The sequence below is a fragment of the Myxine glutinosa genome, chromosome 2, assembly GCF_964187855.1.
Source record: "Myxine glutinosa chromosome 2, kmMyxGlut1.1, whole genome shotgun sequence".
Classification (NCBI taxonomy): Eukaryota; Metazoa; Chordata; class Myxini; order Myxiniformes; family Myxinidae; genus Myxine; species Myxine glutinosa.
In genome coordinates, this window is record NC_136262.1 from 248,687,946 (window position 1) to 248,706,440 (window position 18,495).

Sequence of the window (18,495 nt, forward strand, 5' to 3'; positions counted from 1 at the left end):
GACATTATATAAATGACGTCATTTGGTGACGTTATAAGGCAAACACGTATTTTTCAAGGTCACTCTCTAGAACGATTATCATCGGAATATCTCGTGGGCAGACATTCCTCAAAGAGTCGCTTCTAGTGGATAGCAGTTCTGTTCACCTCAGTGTGACCTGAAGCAAGTCACTCATGTTCACATTTTGGCAAGATACGGTTCACCCTGTGGGTGACATATGTTTATTTGCTTGTTTGTTTGATTTGTTTGTTTGATAAATGTTAGCTCTTTCACGAGCCTCGATTCTGTATACAAAAGAAAAAAAACCAAAAACAAACAAAACAAAACAAAACAGGGTTCTCCATAAGTTTTAGATCAATGGTAAAAAAGAACTTTTTTGTCACAAACAAGTAAAGGTTTTTGACAGTTCCATTAGGATGCTCAGTATAACTTTATTTTCTTTTCTCAATGGTCTACAGAAGCATCTTTACCAACGTTTTAATAGATGTTACACCAACAGCGTTGGAGAGTGAAAAAGAATGAAACAAATGCAATCGACAACCAAGAAAACTTAGAAAAGCATCAGAAACGTGTCCTCGCTGCCCTCACGGGAGGCCCGCAATACCCTTTCACTGGTGTTACGGACATCATGCATGCCAATCCTCAATCTTCCATGCAATCAGCCGCAACATGACCAGTTTCTCCTTTTCTATTTGAAATCGATTTGTCATACTTGTCTTCACCACGGATTTCGGTCTAAAATAATGACGTGACGTCCAAAAAAATACCGAGCGATTTCTATCCAGGACAGGTATAGAGTCTGTGCATTCGATAGTTTCCACATTTTGGTCTTTGCCTTTGTGCAAACGCATGACAATAATAGTTGATGCAAACCTCATCTCATACGTATTTATTTCCTGTGTGCTCTCCACTGCGCTTTTCAAATCACAACGTAAATCATTTGTTTTTTGTTTTTTTTCCCCAACATCCCACCCAACGCCCATCAGTGGAACCAGGAGAAACCTGGAGAACATCTACAAAAGAACTGCAAAAAGGGGAAAATAAACTGATAAGAATATTGTTACGTTGCCTTTGTGGTTTAACGATATAAAAGAGAAGAAAGGCAGTGCTTGGTGGTTGTTTCATTGCAAGGCGGGTATAATTTAACAACATGTCGTAAGATGTGCAAGAATGAAGCAATAACGTTTTGGGATCCTGGGACGCCACACGAGAAGCCGTATGATGCGGATTCAATTGCAACTTTAATCCAATAACTCGAAAGAAAAAAAAACTCTTCTACCCACCCCAACCCTTCCAAAAAACACAAAGAAAAACACACATTTCCTCCCTCCCCATGAACCATTCCTGCATGACTTGAAATGGCATATTGACACAATAACATCCCAAGTTTAGGGTTTTTGTTCAACAACTAACTTCTCCATTCAATACAAATATGGTATTCCGAAGCACATGCTAATTTGCACGTGTGACCACAAGTTCATCTGCAGAAATTAATCAGATGGAGACATTCTCAAAATGGAATCATTCTTTTTCCCCAAAACGTTGTTTTGGTGTTTGTTTAAAAATATATATATTTTTAACAATGAATCAAACCACAGAACCACACCATTTGAAAAAAGTAAAATAAAACAAAACAAAAGTTTGGCTTTTTGTGATTTATCGTTACCCAAACATGAAGTTACAGCATACATTTTGCTCAAAGAAAACGCAAAAAGCTTTAACGCTACCGAAAACATACATTATGAAAATCAATTCGGAATAGACATCAAATGAGTAAGCCACAGTGAAACGAAGAACTACTTTGAAAGTCGGTTCAATCTTGTCGGCAGTAGTACAAATGAACCAAGTGTGTGATGTTTGAGGATCATTTTGTTCTTGAACGGTCGGTGCGTTGAATTAAGAAAAAAAAGCAACGGCCTTTGTGTGTGCAGCGTACGTCACCACATGGATTTGTGGAATATCAGGAGTTCGGCCAGAAATCCAACAAACTGCCTGGGAAAAGGTCAATGAAAGCCGTTGGTTGATTTTACACACCACGATGCATTTCTCCATTCTCACGATCTATACAAATGGCTTTCATCCCAACATCACACAAACGTGTTTTCAAGTTCGTGATGAATGACCCTTGGTGTACTCGCTTCGACTGGTATTCCCCTGCATGGTATCGCTGCAATATACCAAGCACATGTGCACGGATTTCATCATTTCTATGAGACTTTTATTTTAGTTTCTTCCAGCGAGATTCTCCCTCGGCTTCAACGAGAAATATTTTTGCTTGATGTGAACGCTAAACTTTGTGACATTGTTCATCAGCTTCTTTTATTTGTCATTTTCTTTTGTCAGAAATTCCAGGTTGGAACAACAAATGGTATTAGTATTCGACAGTCTCAAAAACACAGTCTACTGACATTTTACCTGTATGGCAGGCTGTCCTGACCAAAATGATGAGGAGCGAGTGGTGGTAGCATTGTGGGCATTCCAGGAATGGGTGGAGGTGGCAGTAAGGGTCGTGCCGAGCCTGCCCCGGTGTAGTCTACCGTTTCCAGTCGGGCAGGCCTGGCGGGCACTGCCGGAGGAAAAGGCGTAGGCTGGGAGGATGGCTGTGACACTGTCGGCGCTGGAGGTCTTGGTGGGGCCTGTGATCTTTCCTGAAGCTCAAACTGCTGGTGAACATCACAGAAACGGACGGAGCGCTGCCGGAGAATGCCATGTGAGGGTTCGTTGTAACTGAAGACTTCTGGTTGCTCAGCCAACATTGGCAGCTAAGAAAGAAATGAGATAGGAAAGAAAAAACGAATGAGGAGAAAAGGTGGTTGAGTGAGGAAGGGGAGAAGAGTGAGAGACAGAGAGAGAGGAGAGAGAGGAACATAAATTAGTGAAACAAATATAGAAATGAAATCACAGCAATTTCATTATTTTTAATCGTTTAAATGAAATCTATTTAAACTTAAATCAATTTTAATTGTTTCTAAGCTGCTATAGCATAAAGGGGCAGTGCTAGATGTCAGAAAGGCCTAAAAATATTTACAATGAAACTTACCACAAAATATTCTGATGCACCAAACTGTTATAGAGCGTCGGTTATTTGCCGAAGCAGTTACTTGTCTAGGGTTATCTTGGATGGTTTGCCATTCCCTTTCCAGCAGTTGTTAGGGATAATTTGGAATTTGGCCAGGGTGCCGGGATACGGATCCTTCACAAAGAGTAGGTGAGCTTACATTCAACAACGAATGTGGGCAGATGGGATGCCCAGTTTAACATCCATTCGAGGGATGGCATGCACATTGATGAATCACCCTGCCTGTGGAACACCGGGATGACAGTTTGCAGCTAGGTCAGGATTCAAATCCAGGCTAGACAGCATGAACGCAAATGTGTATAGTTTTAGGACATCTTGCTCTTCCGCAAAAAAGAAGCACTCCACAAATACAGATACATTCAAAGTATACCTCCCCAATGCCAAATAAATAAATAACATATCCTCCAGCGCGGGGTATTGCTGGGGTGCCTTGCCTGGCAATGCCTCCGTGCAGCACAGATAGATGGTATTGGGAGAGAGAGGTGTGTATAATAATTGATTGATTAATTGCGTAATTAAAATAAATAAATAATAATCGTAAAATAATTAATTTCTTAATCAATTGGCTAATGGCATACCTAAACCACCACGGTTTTCTCCAGATCTGGCATTTTTGAAAATTAATTACATAATTAATTATTCAATAAAACTTAATTGAATCAATAATTAATTGATGAATCAATAAATAATAAATTGATCAATTGATTAACCAATAAATCAAAATATCCTTTATAGCCAAACCACTTGGTCACTGTCATGTCCAAATATCAGCTTCCTAGCTCAAAAGTTGCCTGATATATTGCCCAGATGAGAAAGAAAATAAATAAGTGATTATTAATGAAAATAAAAAATAATAATCATAAAATAATTTATTTATTAATCAATTGGCTAATGGCATACCTAATCACCATGGTTTCCTCCGAATCTGGAATTTTTGAAAATTAATTAAATAATTAATTATTCGAAAAAACTTTAAAAAAAATTGATTAAATGATGAATCAATATATAATTAATCGACTAATTGATTAATCAATGAATCAAAAATACCCTTTACAGCCAAATCACGTGACACTATCGTGTCCAAATATCAGCTTCCGAGCTCAAAAGTTGCCTGATATATTGCCCAGATGAGAAAGAAAATAAATAAGTGATTATTAATGAAAATAAAAAATAATAATCATAAAATAATGTATTTATTAATCAATTGGCTAATGGCATACCTATGGTTTCCTCCGAATCTGGAATTTTTGAAAATTAATTAAACAATTAATTATTCCAAAAAACTTTAAAAAAAAATTGATTAAATAATGAATCAATATATAATTAATTGACTAATTGATTAATCAATGAATCAAAAATACCCTTTATAGCCAAATCACGTGACACTCGTGTCCAAATATCAGCTTCCTAGCTCAAAAGTTGCCTGAGATATTGCCCAGATGAGAAAGAACACAACTAAGTGATTAATAAAGAAAATAAATAAATAATAATCGAAAAAAATAATTAAATTATTAATAAATTGGCTAATAGAATACCTAAACCAATCATCTGAATCTGTATCTAATTTTTTTAAAATAATTAAATTAATAATCGAATAATTAAATAATTAATCGATTAATCAATAAATCAAAAATACCCTTTACAGCCAAATTACATGGACTTCCTTAGGGAAGCAGATCAAACGTTGCCTGAGACTGGATCTACTCTTGCTCGTTTATTACTAGACTGGCAGGGTAGATGTCATCGCTATATTTGGTTCAGACAGGTCTTTCCCTCTCTCAAAAAAAAGTATATATATATATATATATATTTAAGATACAGGAAATAAATTCCTGTGTGGGGCTTGTGTGAAAAAGTTCTGACAACCCGGGACTCGAACCCAGGAACCTCATCACTTACGTGGTGACAGCCCACTGAGCTATTGAGTCTCTGGGATATCCTAAGAGATTTCTCACACTAACACTGCAAGCTTTATAATGGCCGATGTCTTATGTGCCTGCTTGGCAGACCCCAGATGTCAGTGTATGTTTGCATATGTAAGTGTGTGAAAGTGCATTGAAGATGAACTCATCTAACAATTTAAGAAAGAGGAGGTAAATTCCTGCATGGGGCTAGTGTGAAAAAATTCTGACTCAACCCGGGACTCAAACTCAGTAACCTCATCGCTTACGCGGTGACAGCCCACTGAGCTATTGAGTGTATGTATTCTGTTTCAGGGGGTTGGTTGATTGATGGCATATCTACATTATATTCATTCATTTTCATATCATGACAAGGCAAAAGCCACAAGTTGTTATAGCCTGTATCCAGGTAGGCCGATGATAATCTATTCAATCATGAACATCAATTTTGAGAGATGTCCATCTTACAACTAACCATAAACTATGCTGATAAAGCTAACCTTTGCACAGGTGTGGCATGATAAGTTAGTCCATTAACATTTTAAAAGTATACATCAAAACGAAGATGCATCCATTTTATGGAGCACATGTGACTGCAAAGCTGCTTGAGTAAACCGGTTATTTGTTTGTTCTTCCCGAGTATTGAAGACAGTGAGGAGAACATTCTGTACATCATCATGGAAAAGGCAATGGAACAAAACTGGGTTCATTCAAAAAAGTGCTGAATAATTCATATATCGGTGTTTACTTGTTTGAGCTCTTCTTTCCATGCAAAACAAGGAGCTGATACTCCAGGTCCTCTGCCTTTTGGGTGGCATGAGTAACACATCAGTGTAATATAAAAGCTAAATGGTAAACGGTTTTTGAAATATCCTGTACACAAGCCAAATTACCGAGATGTTTGCCATGGCAACATAATTCAGCCAATCACAGACGTGATCTAAACTATTTGAGATTACGTCATGGGGAATACATATCTACAATATGAAAGCTAAATGTTCCACTGTTATCCGCATCAACATCGTCCAGACTCAATCACTTCAAATTGACCTAAATCTTTAGAACTTTAATATCTGAGCCACTGTTTACAATTGTGCTGCTCCCAGAGCTATACGGTAAGGCAGAAGTCACATGTTAAGTCATGTGATCAACTTAATTGCATATCTATTTTATGTTGGTATTTTTTTATACAAAATCCAACAGTTGATATTTTGCACAAATCATGTACTATATAGTTGGTTTTATTGATCTTTTAGATAAGCTGACCCACAATATTATCTGCATGTGTGTGATGATGCAAAATGGGTTTGAGTGGTAGGTTGGTACAGGTAAACCCCCAGACTGCCCAACACGACATCCTTTATTTAACTCAAATTAATTTTCAAAATTAACATATTCACCAAACGAATTTTTGATCACAGACATAGTCAATTTTGATGTGAGATGAACTTCAATGCAATGGAAGAGGTACAAGTTCTAAATTTAATTCATCCAACTCTTTCAATACAATACAATGAAAAGTACCAAATACTGCAAATCTGTGAAATATTTCGTCACAAAGGTCATATATTGAATGCTTTGACAGTCCAGTCAAGCTGACATACTCCAAACACAAACACACAATCCATGCAAACGGACTCGATCTCTATCCGCTCTCCCCTTTTAAAATCCTGGATCCACCACATCATGGATGATAAAAGCGTTGGGGAAAAGCAATTTTCAGAATATGGTGTGATTGCTGTCATTGCATTTCATCTTTTAATGCAGCAGTCTCATATTGGCCTTGGTGTCCAATTTACAACAGACGAGGTGACATTTGCTTTGTGGATAACATATTGGAGCCAGAATGCTCTATTTCTTCCAAAAGCCTCGAGAAACATTATTATGCTCACCTTGATCTACCTACTTTAAAAGCTTTCATTGCAAACCCAAAACGTTGCCATAAATGTTTCTCCTTGACAGCTTTGTTATTTTTCCTTTGCTAATGGCTTGCCACGTCACAAAGGGTGCAGCATTTTGTCATAGGTCATCCACAACTTTTTGGAAACATCTATCGTTTTTCGCCCGATCACTCGATGGTGAAGAATCACTGAGATCAATTAAATAATTATCGGATCTGGATCCGTATTATGATCTTCACCAAAATATCATTGATTGGTCCTTCTCACATACACAACCTGTTCACCAAGTTTTGTCCAAATCCGTCCATAACGATTTGAGATATTGTGCTATGTATCGATCGGTTTTCGCTTCATCACACGATGGTCAAGAATCACTTAAAATATTCTCTGATCCGGATTCAAATATTCACCAAAATTGAATCAATTCTTCCTCGTCATATACCCAACCTGTCCACCAAGTTTCGTCTGAATCCGTCCACAACTTTTTGCGATATTTTGTTCACGGACAAATAAGCAGACATGGGTGAAAACATAACCTCCGTCCAACTTTGATAGCGGAGGTAATACAATTAATGAGAAGAGAAAAACATGGTAAATATGGACAAATAAACCCCAATAAATGATTACCGTATGAAAATAGGTTAGACTATATATTCGGGAATTTTTGTGATTTTTGTTCTCGTGATCCACAACCTTAGAATGAATAGACTTAGACATTCTTGGCCGGGGCAGTTTGGTATCTGATTAGCCTGTTACCTCCACCACCAAAGGTGGATGGGGGTTATGTTTTCACCCCTGTCTGTCCGTTTGTGAACAAAATTTCTCAAAGTTATGGACGGATTCGGACGAAACTTGTTGGACAGGTTGTGTGTGTGACAAGGAAGAATCGATTCAATTTTGGTGAAGATCCGGATCCGGATCCAGCTAGTAGAATTTTTTAAGTGATTCTTCACCATTGAGTGATATGGCCAACCAGGCAGAGGTATGCTCTCTACTGAATGCCTTTTAGTTCTCCAATATATTTTTATATGTATGGCAATACACCAATGAAGCCAAATAATAAAAAATAAATAAAAATGCTTTTCTTCTGATTTCTTAATCTTTTGGAATTCGCCTCCCAGAATTTCAAAAGTTGTCTTTAGCTCATCTGGAACGAAGTTCAGGGGAGCATATGCGATGGAGCGTCGTCTGTACGTCAGTCCGTCCGTCAGTCCGTAAACACTTGAAACTTCTTCTCCGAAACCGCTGAATGGATTGTGACCAAATTTGGCACAAATTATATTTGTTGTGTTGTAACTAATGTTTGTTTACGGCATAAAGAAGGTCGGAGTCTAAGGGGGTTTACCGGAGTCACAGTGGATCCAGGTTTGATCCCCGCGCCCCCACAAAAAATAGGGTTTAGCTTTTTTTCTCTGAAACTGCACACACTATTTCAATGAAACTTTACTACAACCTTCATCACCCGTCATGTACCAAAGTTTGTTCACAACATAAAAAAAAAATTGGGTTCTAAGGGGGTTTTCCAGGGTCAAAGTGGATCCAGGTTTGACCCCCCAAAATAGGAATTTGCTTTCTTCTCTGAAACTACACACACGATTTCGATGAAATTTGACCACAACCTTCATCACCCCTGATGTACCAAAGTTTGTTCATGGCTTTAAAAAAATCTGCCCCTTTGGTGGTCTACGGGGAGTTGCCCCCCAAAATAGGTATTTGCTTTTTTCTCAGAAACTACACACACAATTTTGATGAAACTTCACCACAACCTTCATCATCCGTGATGTACCAATGTTTGCTCAAGGCATTGGAAAAATTGGGGTCTGAGGAGGTACCGGGGCGGGAGGGGTGGGGGGCATAACAAAATAGGTATTTTTTTGTTTGTTTGTTTAAAGTCTTATGATTATGATTCTACATGCTGTCCTGTCTTCTAGCAACCATTGAAATTGGTGTAAAATACCTTTAGTCAGTGCAGTACGGTATACTGTTTATTCTACCAGGTGAGCTCCAGAGGTATTGCCCCTATCTTTTTACAATGATAGGTATAATGAATATTTTGGAAGGTTTTATCTGGAATGTTGTCATTAATTGTTTGTCAAAGAGACACCTTCAGCTTAATGGTTTCCTTCAGCTTAATGACCACCCGATTTCAGTGGGCAACCGGATCATCACCATCTATAATCAAGGTGTTGGCAGGCATTCCCAGAACTTATCCGAAGAGCGGTCTACAACCGACCTCATCCAATTAGGCAGGAGACAGAGACATACACAAAGAGAGAGATGAATATCAGAGAGAGAGAGAGACTTGACTGTTGTAGCTTTCATTATAAAACACAGGCAAAAAAGACTTTAAAACTACAGAAAGGATTCACATTGCCATTGCACAACACCTTTCACAAAAGAATAAAGATTTCTCTAATACTCCGGAAATTACCTCACCTACACAACATTTTGCTTCAAAGAGCAGGAGCTTTTTTGTTATTGAATAAAAGGTAAATGCTAACTGAACTCGACTGATTACATTTGTTTTTAACAAGAACAGAACATTCCCATAAATTGACCTGAATTTCATCTCGTTTGGTTTTCTTGTTTTCGACATTATCACCTTTGCCTGAGCAAGCAGGAAATTGCCTAGGCCAGTATTTGATTGATGGTATTTATATGAGATGTTTAAACCATAACGAAATGCGAAAGTATTGAAAATCAAACCTCAACTCACGAAACATTTGTGAAGAAATAGAAACAGAGTTGACATCTTATATATAAAACTTTTTTTGAAATACCGACTTTTTTCTTTCCTGGAAGTTCTGGCAGTGTCCATGTGTTTTATACCTGAACCTGAACCCCCACGCCTTCCCATGCCTCCTTACCCCAAGCCCTCTCCCTCCCACAGATCTTCCGCTGTCCCTGTTCTCTGCTGTTGTACCTGTGTGCTTCCCTCTCTCCCCATCTTGTCTCCCGCTCCCTTTATTGTATGTTTTGTGCGTCCGTTTTTTTTTTGTGATTGATGTTAGCTCTTACACGAGCCTCGATCTTGTATATAAAAAAAAAAAGTTTGCGTATTCATGCAATTAGGTCCTATCCTCACCTAACCTCACTAACCTCCCAAGTCCTAACCTCACTAATTACGATCCTCACCAAGACGGTGTGTGAATCACGCTTTTGTTTTTTGAACTGGTCTTACAGATAGGCCAATGTAAGTTTACTGACTGAGGGTCACATATTGTGACGTATATATTGTATGTGAAAATGACCATTTAAACTCACCATCACCACATAGGCCAACAATTTCTGGGTCTGCAGATCATACACTGTAATGAGTAATGTAATGAGCATAGTGAGTGTATTTGTGTCTATCAAGTACATTGCTTTAATAAATCTGTTAAAAAAAAAATTAAACAGTTATTAATTATTCATTTAATAAATTTAAGTTTAAATTTTTATACTCAGCTCGTTCAATATAAATGTGAAAAAGCTTTTCAGGCTTATTGCAAAAATGGACACTCATCTGGCAAATTATTTGAAAACCACTGCCAGGTAAATGATTGGAAGAGAGTATCCATTTTATGATCCTCCATTGAAGAACATCATGTCATGATGACAAGTTGGGAGGATGCGGGGCCGGGGGAGAGGAGCGATGAGCTACCAACAGTGGAAAGGTGATTAAGTAGCACTTTACATCAACTACACCTTGGCCTCCATCAGTCAATGGTAAGCCGAGAAGGTCTGGCCTCAGCCAGTGTTTTTTGTTTAAAAAAAAGAAGGTGTCTGTACCGACTCCACAACTTCGGAGATGTTGCCAAACAGGTGAATGATGTGCATAGGCACAAAAGTACAACACATACATGCGTGACAAGCCTAGGGGATCCAATGCCAACAGTATTTTCCATTCCATCGGCCCCAAGCCAACTGTCATTTTTTTTTTGTGCACTTGGTCGAGGCTCGTATAAGAGCCAACACATAGAAAAGATAACAAAGGGAGCGGGAGACAAGAGGGGAGGCGAGAGGGAAGCACAACAACAGTAGAGAGCAGGGACATCAGGAGATCTGTGGAATGGAAAGGGCTGGGGTGGGGTACATAGGATAAGCAAGATGGACGTTTTTAAGATTCACAACCAATTTGATAAGTTTATGAACAATGCTGAATGAAGCACCTATCAGCAAGCATGCCATCCACATAGAGATTGCAAAATAAACGTTCTACAAGGAGCATGCGTTTTGTGAGTGTGCAGCTTTTGTTATCGCCAGGGCCTCGAATGCATTTAATAGTTTGATAGCACCAGAGAGTGGAGAATATCAATTTACGAAAAATCCATCAAAAATAAAGCGTGCTCAAAGACCAGTTTCCCAGGCTGTTGTAACATGTGACAAGCTTCACTGACCCATGTTGGAGATGGTCATGTATAGAGCATGCGGAGGGCAATTGACAGTCAAAAGGCGATGAAGCAGCACTTTACATCAATTAAGCCTAGGCCTACATCAGTTAATGGTAAGTTAATAACCTTTGGCCCCGAGACAGTGTTTTACATTCCAAAACAACAACAACAACAAAAAAAACGTACAAAAAACTTCTGGAGTTGTCGGAGTAACTCTTCGGCTGCTGGTGGATGCACTGCAATAAGCTGTGCCATAAAGTAGAGGCTACGACACCACTAATGACCAATAATCTTCTACAATGAGACAGTTACAAAAGCAAACTTTCCCAATTGTGCAATTTCACGTCTGAAAAATCCAGCAAACCATCCCAATTATTTGCTAATACAGGAATCGCCCGCTTATCAAAGGGGTTACCTGTATACCCCTTCGTTTTGTGAACCTTTATTATGCGGGAGCTCGTTTTCCATTATTTGTTACAGGAAAATTTAACTTTGTTTCCTAACCGTCATGTTTCGTCTAAAAGCAAAACATATGCTTTGTATAACTATGGTTCTAGTTGCAAGTGACAATATAATATTATTATTTACCTTATTATAAAAAAAGTAACAGAATAATTAATAAAGTTCATTTAGTTGTAACACCAAAACAATCTTGAGTCCAAGTTTCTGGCCAGGAGGTGGTGGAGGAGATGGTTATTTTTAACCCTTTCATTCTGAAAAGTTCATTATTCACAAAACTTCTGCAAAGTTAGTCGTTGGAAAAACGTATCGTACCGTACTTATCATCCCAGGAAGTTACATTGCACAGTCACCAGACACAGACAATGTGACGGCTGCTTCGTTGTAGCGAATGAAGACCTTGTTAAGCGATGAATAGCCCTAAATGAAACCATTCGTTGTAACGAACCTTCGTTTATGTGAACATTCGTTAAGCGGGTAATACCTGCACATCATAATGAACCAATATATCCCCAATATACGTATTTCACATCATTATTAACACAAAAGAGCAGATCAGGAAGTCTTGGGACTAGTTGGCAAGGGGATCCAAGTAAAAAGGAACTCATTTTGCTTCAATTTGCTTTGGCAGAAGCCTTTTGATATATGGACGAGCACTGAAATATGTTGTTAATGTCAAAGGGGCAGCGCACAAACCAACATATATCATCAGCATAAGCTAACACCTTGATTAGACGTTCCACCTACGAAGCACCAAACATGGTAGGTAGTCTACATCGCAAATAGACTAGCAAGGGTTTGAAGGAGACAGTGTCGAGTATCCCATAGAGAGGACAACCATGTCAAAATCTCCTGTTAACAATAAACTTGCATTGACAACCTCTTAATCTCACACGCACTATAATCTATCGTATGAAACACAATGTCAGTTTGTGTGTTTGTGCAGATGTCTGTCCCCCTTCATAAAGGTAGATTTTAAAGACCAATCTATTAACACGATTGTGTGTTCACTACAGACTATTTTTGAGGATAATGCCGGGGTCACACTATCACGTAAAGCCGAGCTGTAAGGGCCACGTAGGGCCAATTGCTTGTTTTCTTGTGACGTCATCAGAGCACGGGCGCAGGGCACCCTGGGACACCTCGGCCATTTTGATACCCTCTCAAACAACGTCGTCAGCGGATTCACATTAAATAGTTTTTGTTCACGACCAGTCATGCCAATTTGCGGCGTATTTCGTTGTTCAAACAGCCCAGGCGTTAGGCCAGGAGTCAAGTTTTACAAAACGCCCAAACTTCTACTGAATCAGGGTGAGGAAACAAGAAATTTAAGTGAAGAGAGGCAGCGTTTGTGAAAGGCTGCCATCAATCGCAGTGACATCCAAACAGAATCACAGTGGGATCGCACACCTGTCTGCTCCGAGCATTTTGTTAACAGTAAGTAAGAACATGTTTCATTGTATAACCATACAAATATATAGGTGATGACTTATGGCCATACGCACAAAGCACACATGGCGGCACTCACTTCGCACTGTGCGTCACATGTCTACAAAGTATGCACACATGCATGCACAGCTTAAAACTGCAGTGGTTTTTGAACAAATGGAGGGCACTTAATCAATCAGGTCCATAACATTAACACAAGCAGCTTTAAAAAATACATGTTTGTTTAATATATTAATACCTTGGATCGAATCAAGTGGACGTCATTCAGTTCTTTGTGTAGGATTTGTCGCACCCATCCATCTTGGTACAACCTGTATGCCTCGAGGGATTTATACTTCTTCAACTCATCTTTGGTATAGGCCGATTTGCTGAACAACAGGTAGTTGATCACGTCGATGTGGGTCACCTGAGGCCACTTGCTCACATTCTTCTCAAATTGATCATTTGATAGACCATAAGGGTCACACCCAATGACAGAAATCTTCTCTTTGTAACGAACAAGAACGTCCGGGGGGAGCGTCTCTTGGTAGCCAAGGTTGGCACTCGCACTGCTAGCCATACTCAAGCCTGGATCTACCGTATCCTTACGTACACTCCAAGTCTGTTCTACAGGTAGTTGGTTGCAGGTTGACCCACTGCCCAGGTGTTCACCAGTTCACTGGTCCACGGAAAACTTAAACCGAATGTTCTGTGTTTGTTGGGCAACAATACGTAATATAAACTAGATGGCACCACACTCCACATGAACGTGACAAAACAAACAAAATTACTTTATAAAACAGACTTTTTGCGATCCGCATTCACCATAAACCAACGCAACAAATCAATATCAGCGCACACGGACAGATTAGCTTGGGTATCAAAATGGCCGCCGCGCAATGCGAGATGGGTAACTGTGACGTCAGTGAAAACAAAGGATTAAAAAAAAAAATTACGGTGCCGTAAATACCCCGTAAACCGCGGGCCTCGTAGGGGCCACTACGTAGCTGCCGTAGAGCCACGGGATAGCCACGTACTCGCCATGTCAGACCCTCGTAAAAATTGGCCGTATTCGCGACATAAGGCCATGTAATGTCCAGGTAACGGCAGGTATACGCCACGTAGTTGCCACGTAAGAGCCACGTGCCATGTATGGGCCACGTACTGCCACGTAGTGCCACGTGGGAGCCACGTGTCCCGTAAGAGACAGGTAAAAGTGTCGCGTTAAAAATCCTATAAAAAGGGGGTCCCCAGCCCCTTCCAGTCATTCAGCATCTTGACCTTCAAGAAAGCAACATCACCATGAGAGTACCAAGAAGACAGAGACAGCAGATTGCTGTCCTCAGATATCAGCATGCCATGTACAATGCTGCTGCTGGACTGGTCCTGCAGGAGATGCAGGCAAGAGAGATCCAGAGGAAAGCCAAGAAGAAGAGACTCTGGGTGAGGAGGTGGATCTCCAAGAGACAGGAAATGGGTGTCTATGACACCTTGATGAAGGAGCTAGAAGATGAGAGTGCCAAGGAGTTCCAGTCCTTTGCAAGGGTGTCACCTGACCTGCACCATGAGATAGTCAGAAGAGTTGGGCCAAGGATCCAGAAACAAGACACATTCTTCAGGAAAGCCCTGCCACCTGGTCTCAAGGTGGCCATCACCCTGAGGTTCCTTGGCACTGGTATCTGCTTGCTGCCTCCTCTGCTGCTGCTGCTTCCTCTAGCTCCTCTCACCATGATGACAATGTTGAGAAAGAGTTTCAAAAATTGTTGAGAATTGCTTCAAAAAGCTCCACAACTTGTGAACACTGTGAAAGTGTCGCGAAAACTGACCGTGCGGGATGAGACCCGTATTTATGTGCAGCCGGTTCAAAAAACACGTGGCGCTATGGGGTTCTATGTGGCTCTATAGGGTGGTCAAGTGGCTCTACGAGGCACTACGGGGCTCTACGAGGCGACTTCCTGGCCAAGACGTGGTGAGCACGTGGTTCTGTCACCGGATCGCTCCTTATATGGCAATCACGTGGCGCTACGGGGTTCTACGCGGCCAATACAGGGCCAAAACGTGGCAATATGTGGCGATTACATGGCTCTACGTGGCAACAGGGGGCCCCAATAATTGCCACGTATTGCGTGGCCCTCACGGGGGTAGCCCCGTGGCCGTTAAGTAGGCGCCACGGCAGTGGACAAGGCTGACTTTACATGGTAAAATTTTGAACTTTTTGAAATTCCCGCTCTACCTTGCAGTACGCGCCACGTAGACCCCGTGGCTGCCACGTGGATGCCGCAACTGCCACGGGATAGCCACGTCCCACCCCGTATCAAAAAAATGGTCCTACGTGGCCCTTACGGCTAGGCTTTACGTGATAGTGTGACCCCTGCATTAAACAAACTCGAAAAAGATTTTCCATAAAAGTGTTAGTACATCTCTTCTATTTGAATTGTAGACAGTGGCTTGTAAACAGAGCCTCAAGGGCGGTGTACAGAAGCGTTTAAAAAAACAAACAAACAATAAATACATGGCGCAGGAAGGAGAAATTTGCTGCACGTGATGTGCAATGCACACAGAGTGAAATAAGTGTTCATTTACATAAGGATGATGTCTAATAAATAAAGGAGATATAAACACACCTGCCACTAGGCCGAGGCCTCAGACTTTGGCATGCTCACGAGCTGGTAACGCCGATTAAACTGTTCCAACCCATCATTTTTGATTGGTTTTTGACTGTTTTTTTAAATTATAAAGCAACAACTTATGAGATGAAGGTAGCTCCAAATCGGAACCCCTCAAAGTTACATATGATCAGCACGATCAAAGGCTTTCTACAAAAACAAGTCGCGTTCCTATTTTTCAAAAAGAACAAGTCCCAAATCTTCAGGGCTTTCCTTACACAATTCAATAAAATTTCTTACAAAGGAAATATTATCATATATAGATGATTTAGGAACAGAATAGCATCGGTCTTCATTCAAAAATGATGACAGATGAGGGATAAGTCGATATGCCTTTGAAAACAACTTAGTCTTACAATTTCCAACAACTTCTTGTCTTAAAACAACTTACATTGATACAAACATCACAGCAGGGAAATTGAGCACCAGTTTTGGATACATAATAAATGCCCTTCCTTTAGGAGGAGAGAAAGGCTCGTCAGCAGCTCTGAGGAACCTCTTCAAGCAGGCAGGTCACTTTCAAGGTGCTATAGAGTTCAGGACCCAATAGGTGCTAAAATTATCTGTGAAATTCAATCGTACGTCCATCCAAACCAGGTGCTCTTCCAGTGGCTAGGCTGTGTTTGGCAGTATCAAGTTTCTCAAAGGTATTGGGACACTCCAGATGGAAACGCCCATCTTCCTACAACACAGTAGATCTACAGAAATAGAGATGACACAAAAATATCATGTGCTCTGCAGAGAAATTTAACAAAAAATATTCCCAAGTCATTACGCGAATTTCTAAATGATGTATGAATGCTAAATGAGGCCTTTTGTGCATGCCATGTGTGTGTTTACACTTTCTCGGTTTGACTCGCCGGCAATTTTAACCTGCCAATACTAGCCAAAATAATCATAATTTCACTATTTAGATGAAAGAATGGCTATTTCGAGATGGTGACCATAATTGTTTGTTCCTGAATGCAAATCGGACTCATGAGAAATATAGGAAATAAAATTAATATCTGTGGAAGAGAGGAGATGAGTTGGTATAATTTCCTGTTAATACAGTTTGGTTGCGGAGGCAGTTGATATAAAATACATCCCACACAAACATGAATGAGCGCTTCTCCTTTCACCAACAGGTGCAAGAATCGAGTATAATTTCTCTTGTGGCCCCGGAACCAAACAAAAAATATATATTTATGACGACCATACAACGATCACAGCCCATTCAGCTCTAACGCACAACTCCCTTCTCCCAAATGTGATTAATAGTAAGTATCATCATTATAAACTGACCCTGCGTATTGATAAGCCCCAGATATGACCTTCCCACCAGTGTTAAGAAGCACAAAGGTTTTGTTATAACACCCATCTACGAACCTTCGGTCTATCACGGGCCCACATCGTTAGGAGTTTTTGCAATATGAACGATTCGTATCAGCTTTTTCAATCAGTTGTTCAGGAAGTTCTCCAACTGTTTGGTTGTGCAGTGCCACACCCCTTTCTTGCCGGTCCGCTTACAAGTAATATCAGCTTCTTTAAAAGTTTTTTAAATTGCTCCATTCTCCAATCATTATCTGAGATGAATGAAAGATGTCCAGGCCACTCCAATTCATCTCTTGGGGTTTCTGGGCATGTGGGCCAAGAAATCTGGGACAGATGATGTCATTGCAAAAGTCACGTATTGTTTGATAACCATTTTGGAAAAAGTAACATATGAGTCTAACAATCTCAAATGAAAAAGGCTTCCATCTCGGAAGCAATTGCTCGACAAGAAAATAAACACTTTTTTGTTTTTTAATTATAATTTTGTTGTCCCAAAACCTTCTGGAGATAAAATCTCTGATTGCAGCAATTTTTGCAGACAAAATACTTTAATTTGGGGCTTCTATTGTATCCCACCACACTAATGGGATAATAGAATAGCCGGACTTCTGTTGCAACAAATCTATCCAAAAGGCTTTTGAAAAGGAAATCAATGTCTTCCATCAAGCGTTATTAAATTTCCAATAAGAATTTCCTGAACAGACTTTGGAGTGTCGAAAAGTTGCTCGAACTAAGCAACGATCACAGACACCAGATGGCACAGTATCAGTTTTAGAAACTCCATGCTATAAACAAGAGTTGACATGAATGCGATCAAGCCTATCAATTGAAATGTAATTACAGTATTACAGCAGCAACACCATGTAAAATATCGTTCACGAGGATGCTGGAGTCGCCAAACATCACGGAAATGCAATTTGGCAATGTGTCTGTGAAATGACTTGCAGTATATGGCTGAGCTTCTGGGCCATTCCAGTCCAATGAAAATTAACTGAACAATTAAAGCCCCCATGCACAATTAGAAAAGTCTGTAAATTCAATGCTTGGTGGAGCTGGGAGGGGTGTGGGTGGCTGAAAGAATTGTTTCATTTTTGCGTGCAAATATAAAATATTTGACAAATGAATCTCCGAATAAGGTTGTGTCTGTTGAAAAATTTGACGAGTCAGCTTATACATTTGTTTAATATTCAATAGTTCATGTGTGCGTGTGTGTGTGTGTGTGTGTGTTTGTGTGTGAGGGGGGGGGGGGGGGGGGGGGGCGAGAGAGATTTGCAGAACAACTTGAGAAATTTGTTGATTCCATCAATCCACTGATGCTTTAGAATTTTCGAGAAAAAAAGTACATATAGATCTTGAAAGACCTTCATAGTAATG

The 18,495-nt window shown here is 40.0% G+C and overlaps 1 protein-coding gene across 1 annotated transcript in view; it reads right to left on the minus strand.

Moving 5' to 3' along the window:
* Window positions 1–411: 411 nt before the first annotated feature.
* LOC137420680 (leucine-rich repeat transmembrane neuronal protein 1-like) overlaps window positions 412–18,495 on the minus strand; it is a 407,263-nt gene continuing 389,179 nt past the window's right edge. The window contains exon 3 of the mRNA XM_078772421.1: window positions 412–2,762. Coding sequence (XP_078628547.1) covers window positions 2,412–2,762 — 351 coding nt within the window. The 3' untranslated portion in view covers window positions 412–2,411. The remainder of the gene's footprint in view (window positions 2,763–18,495) is intronic.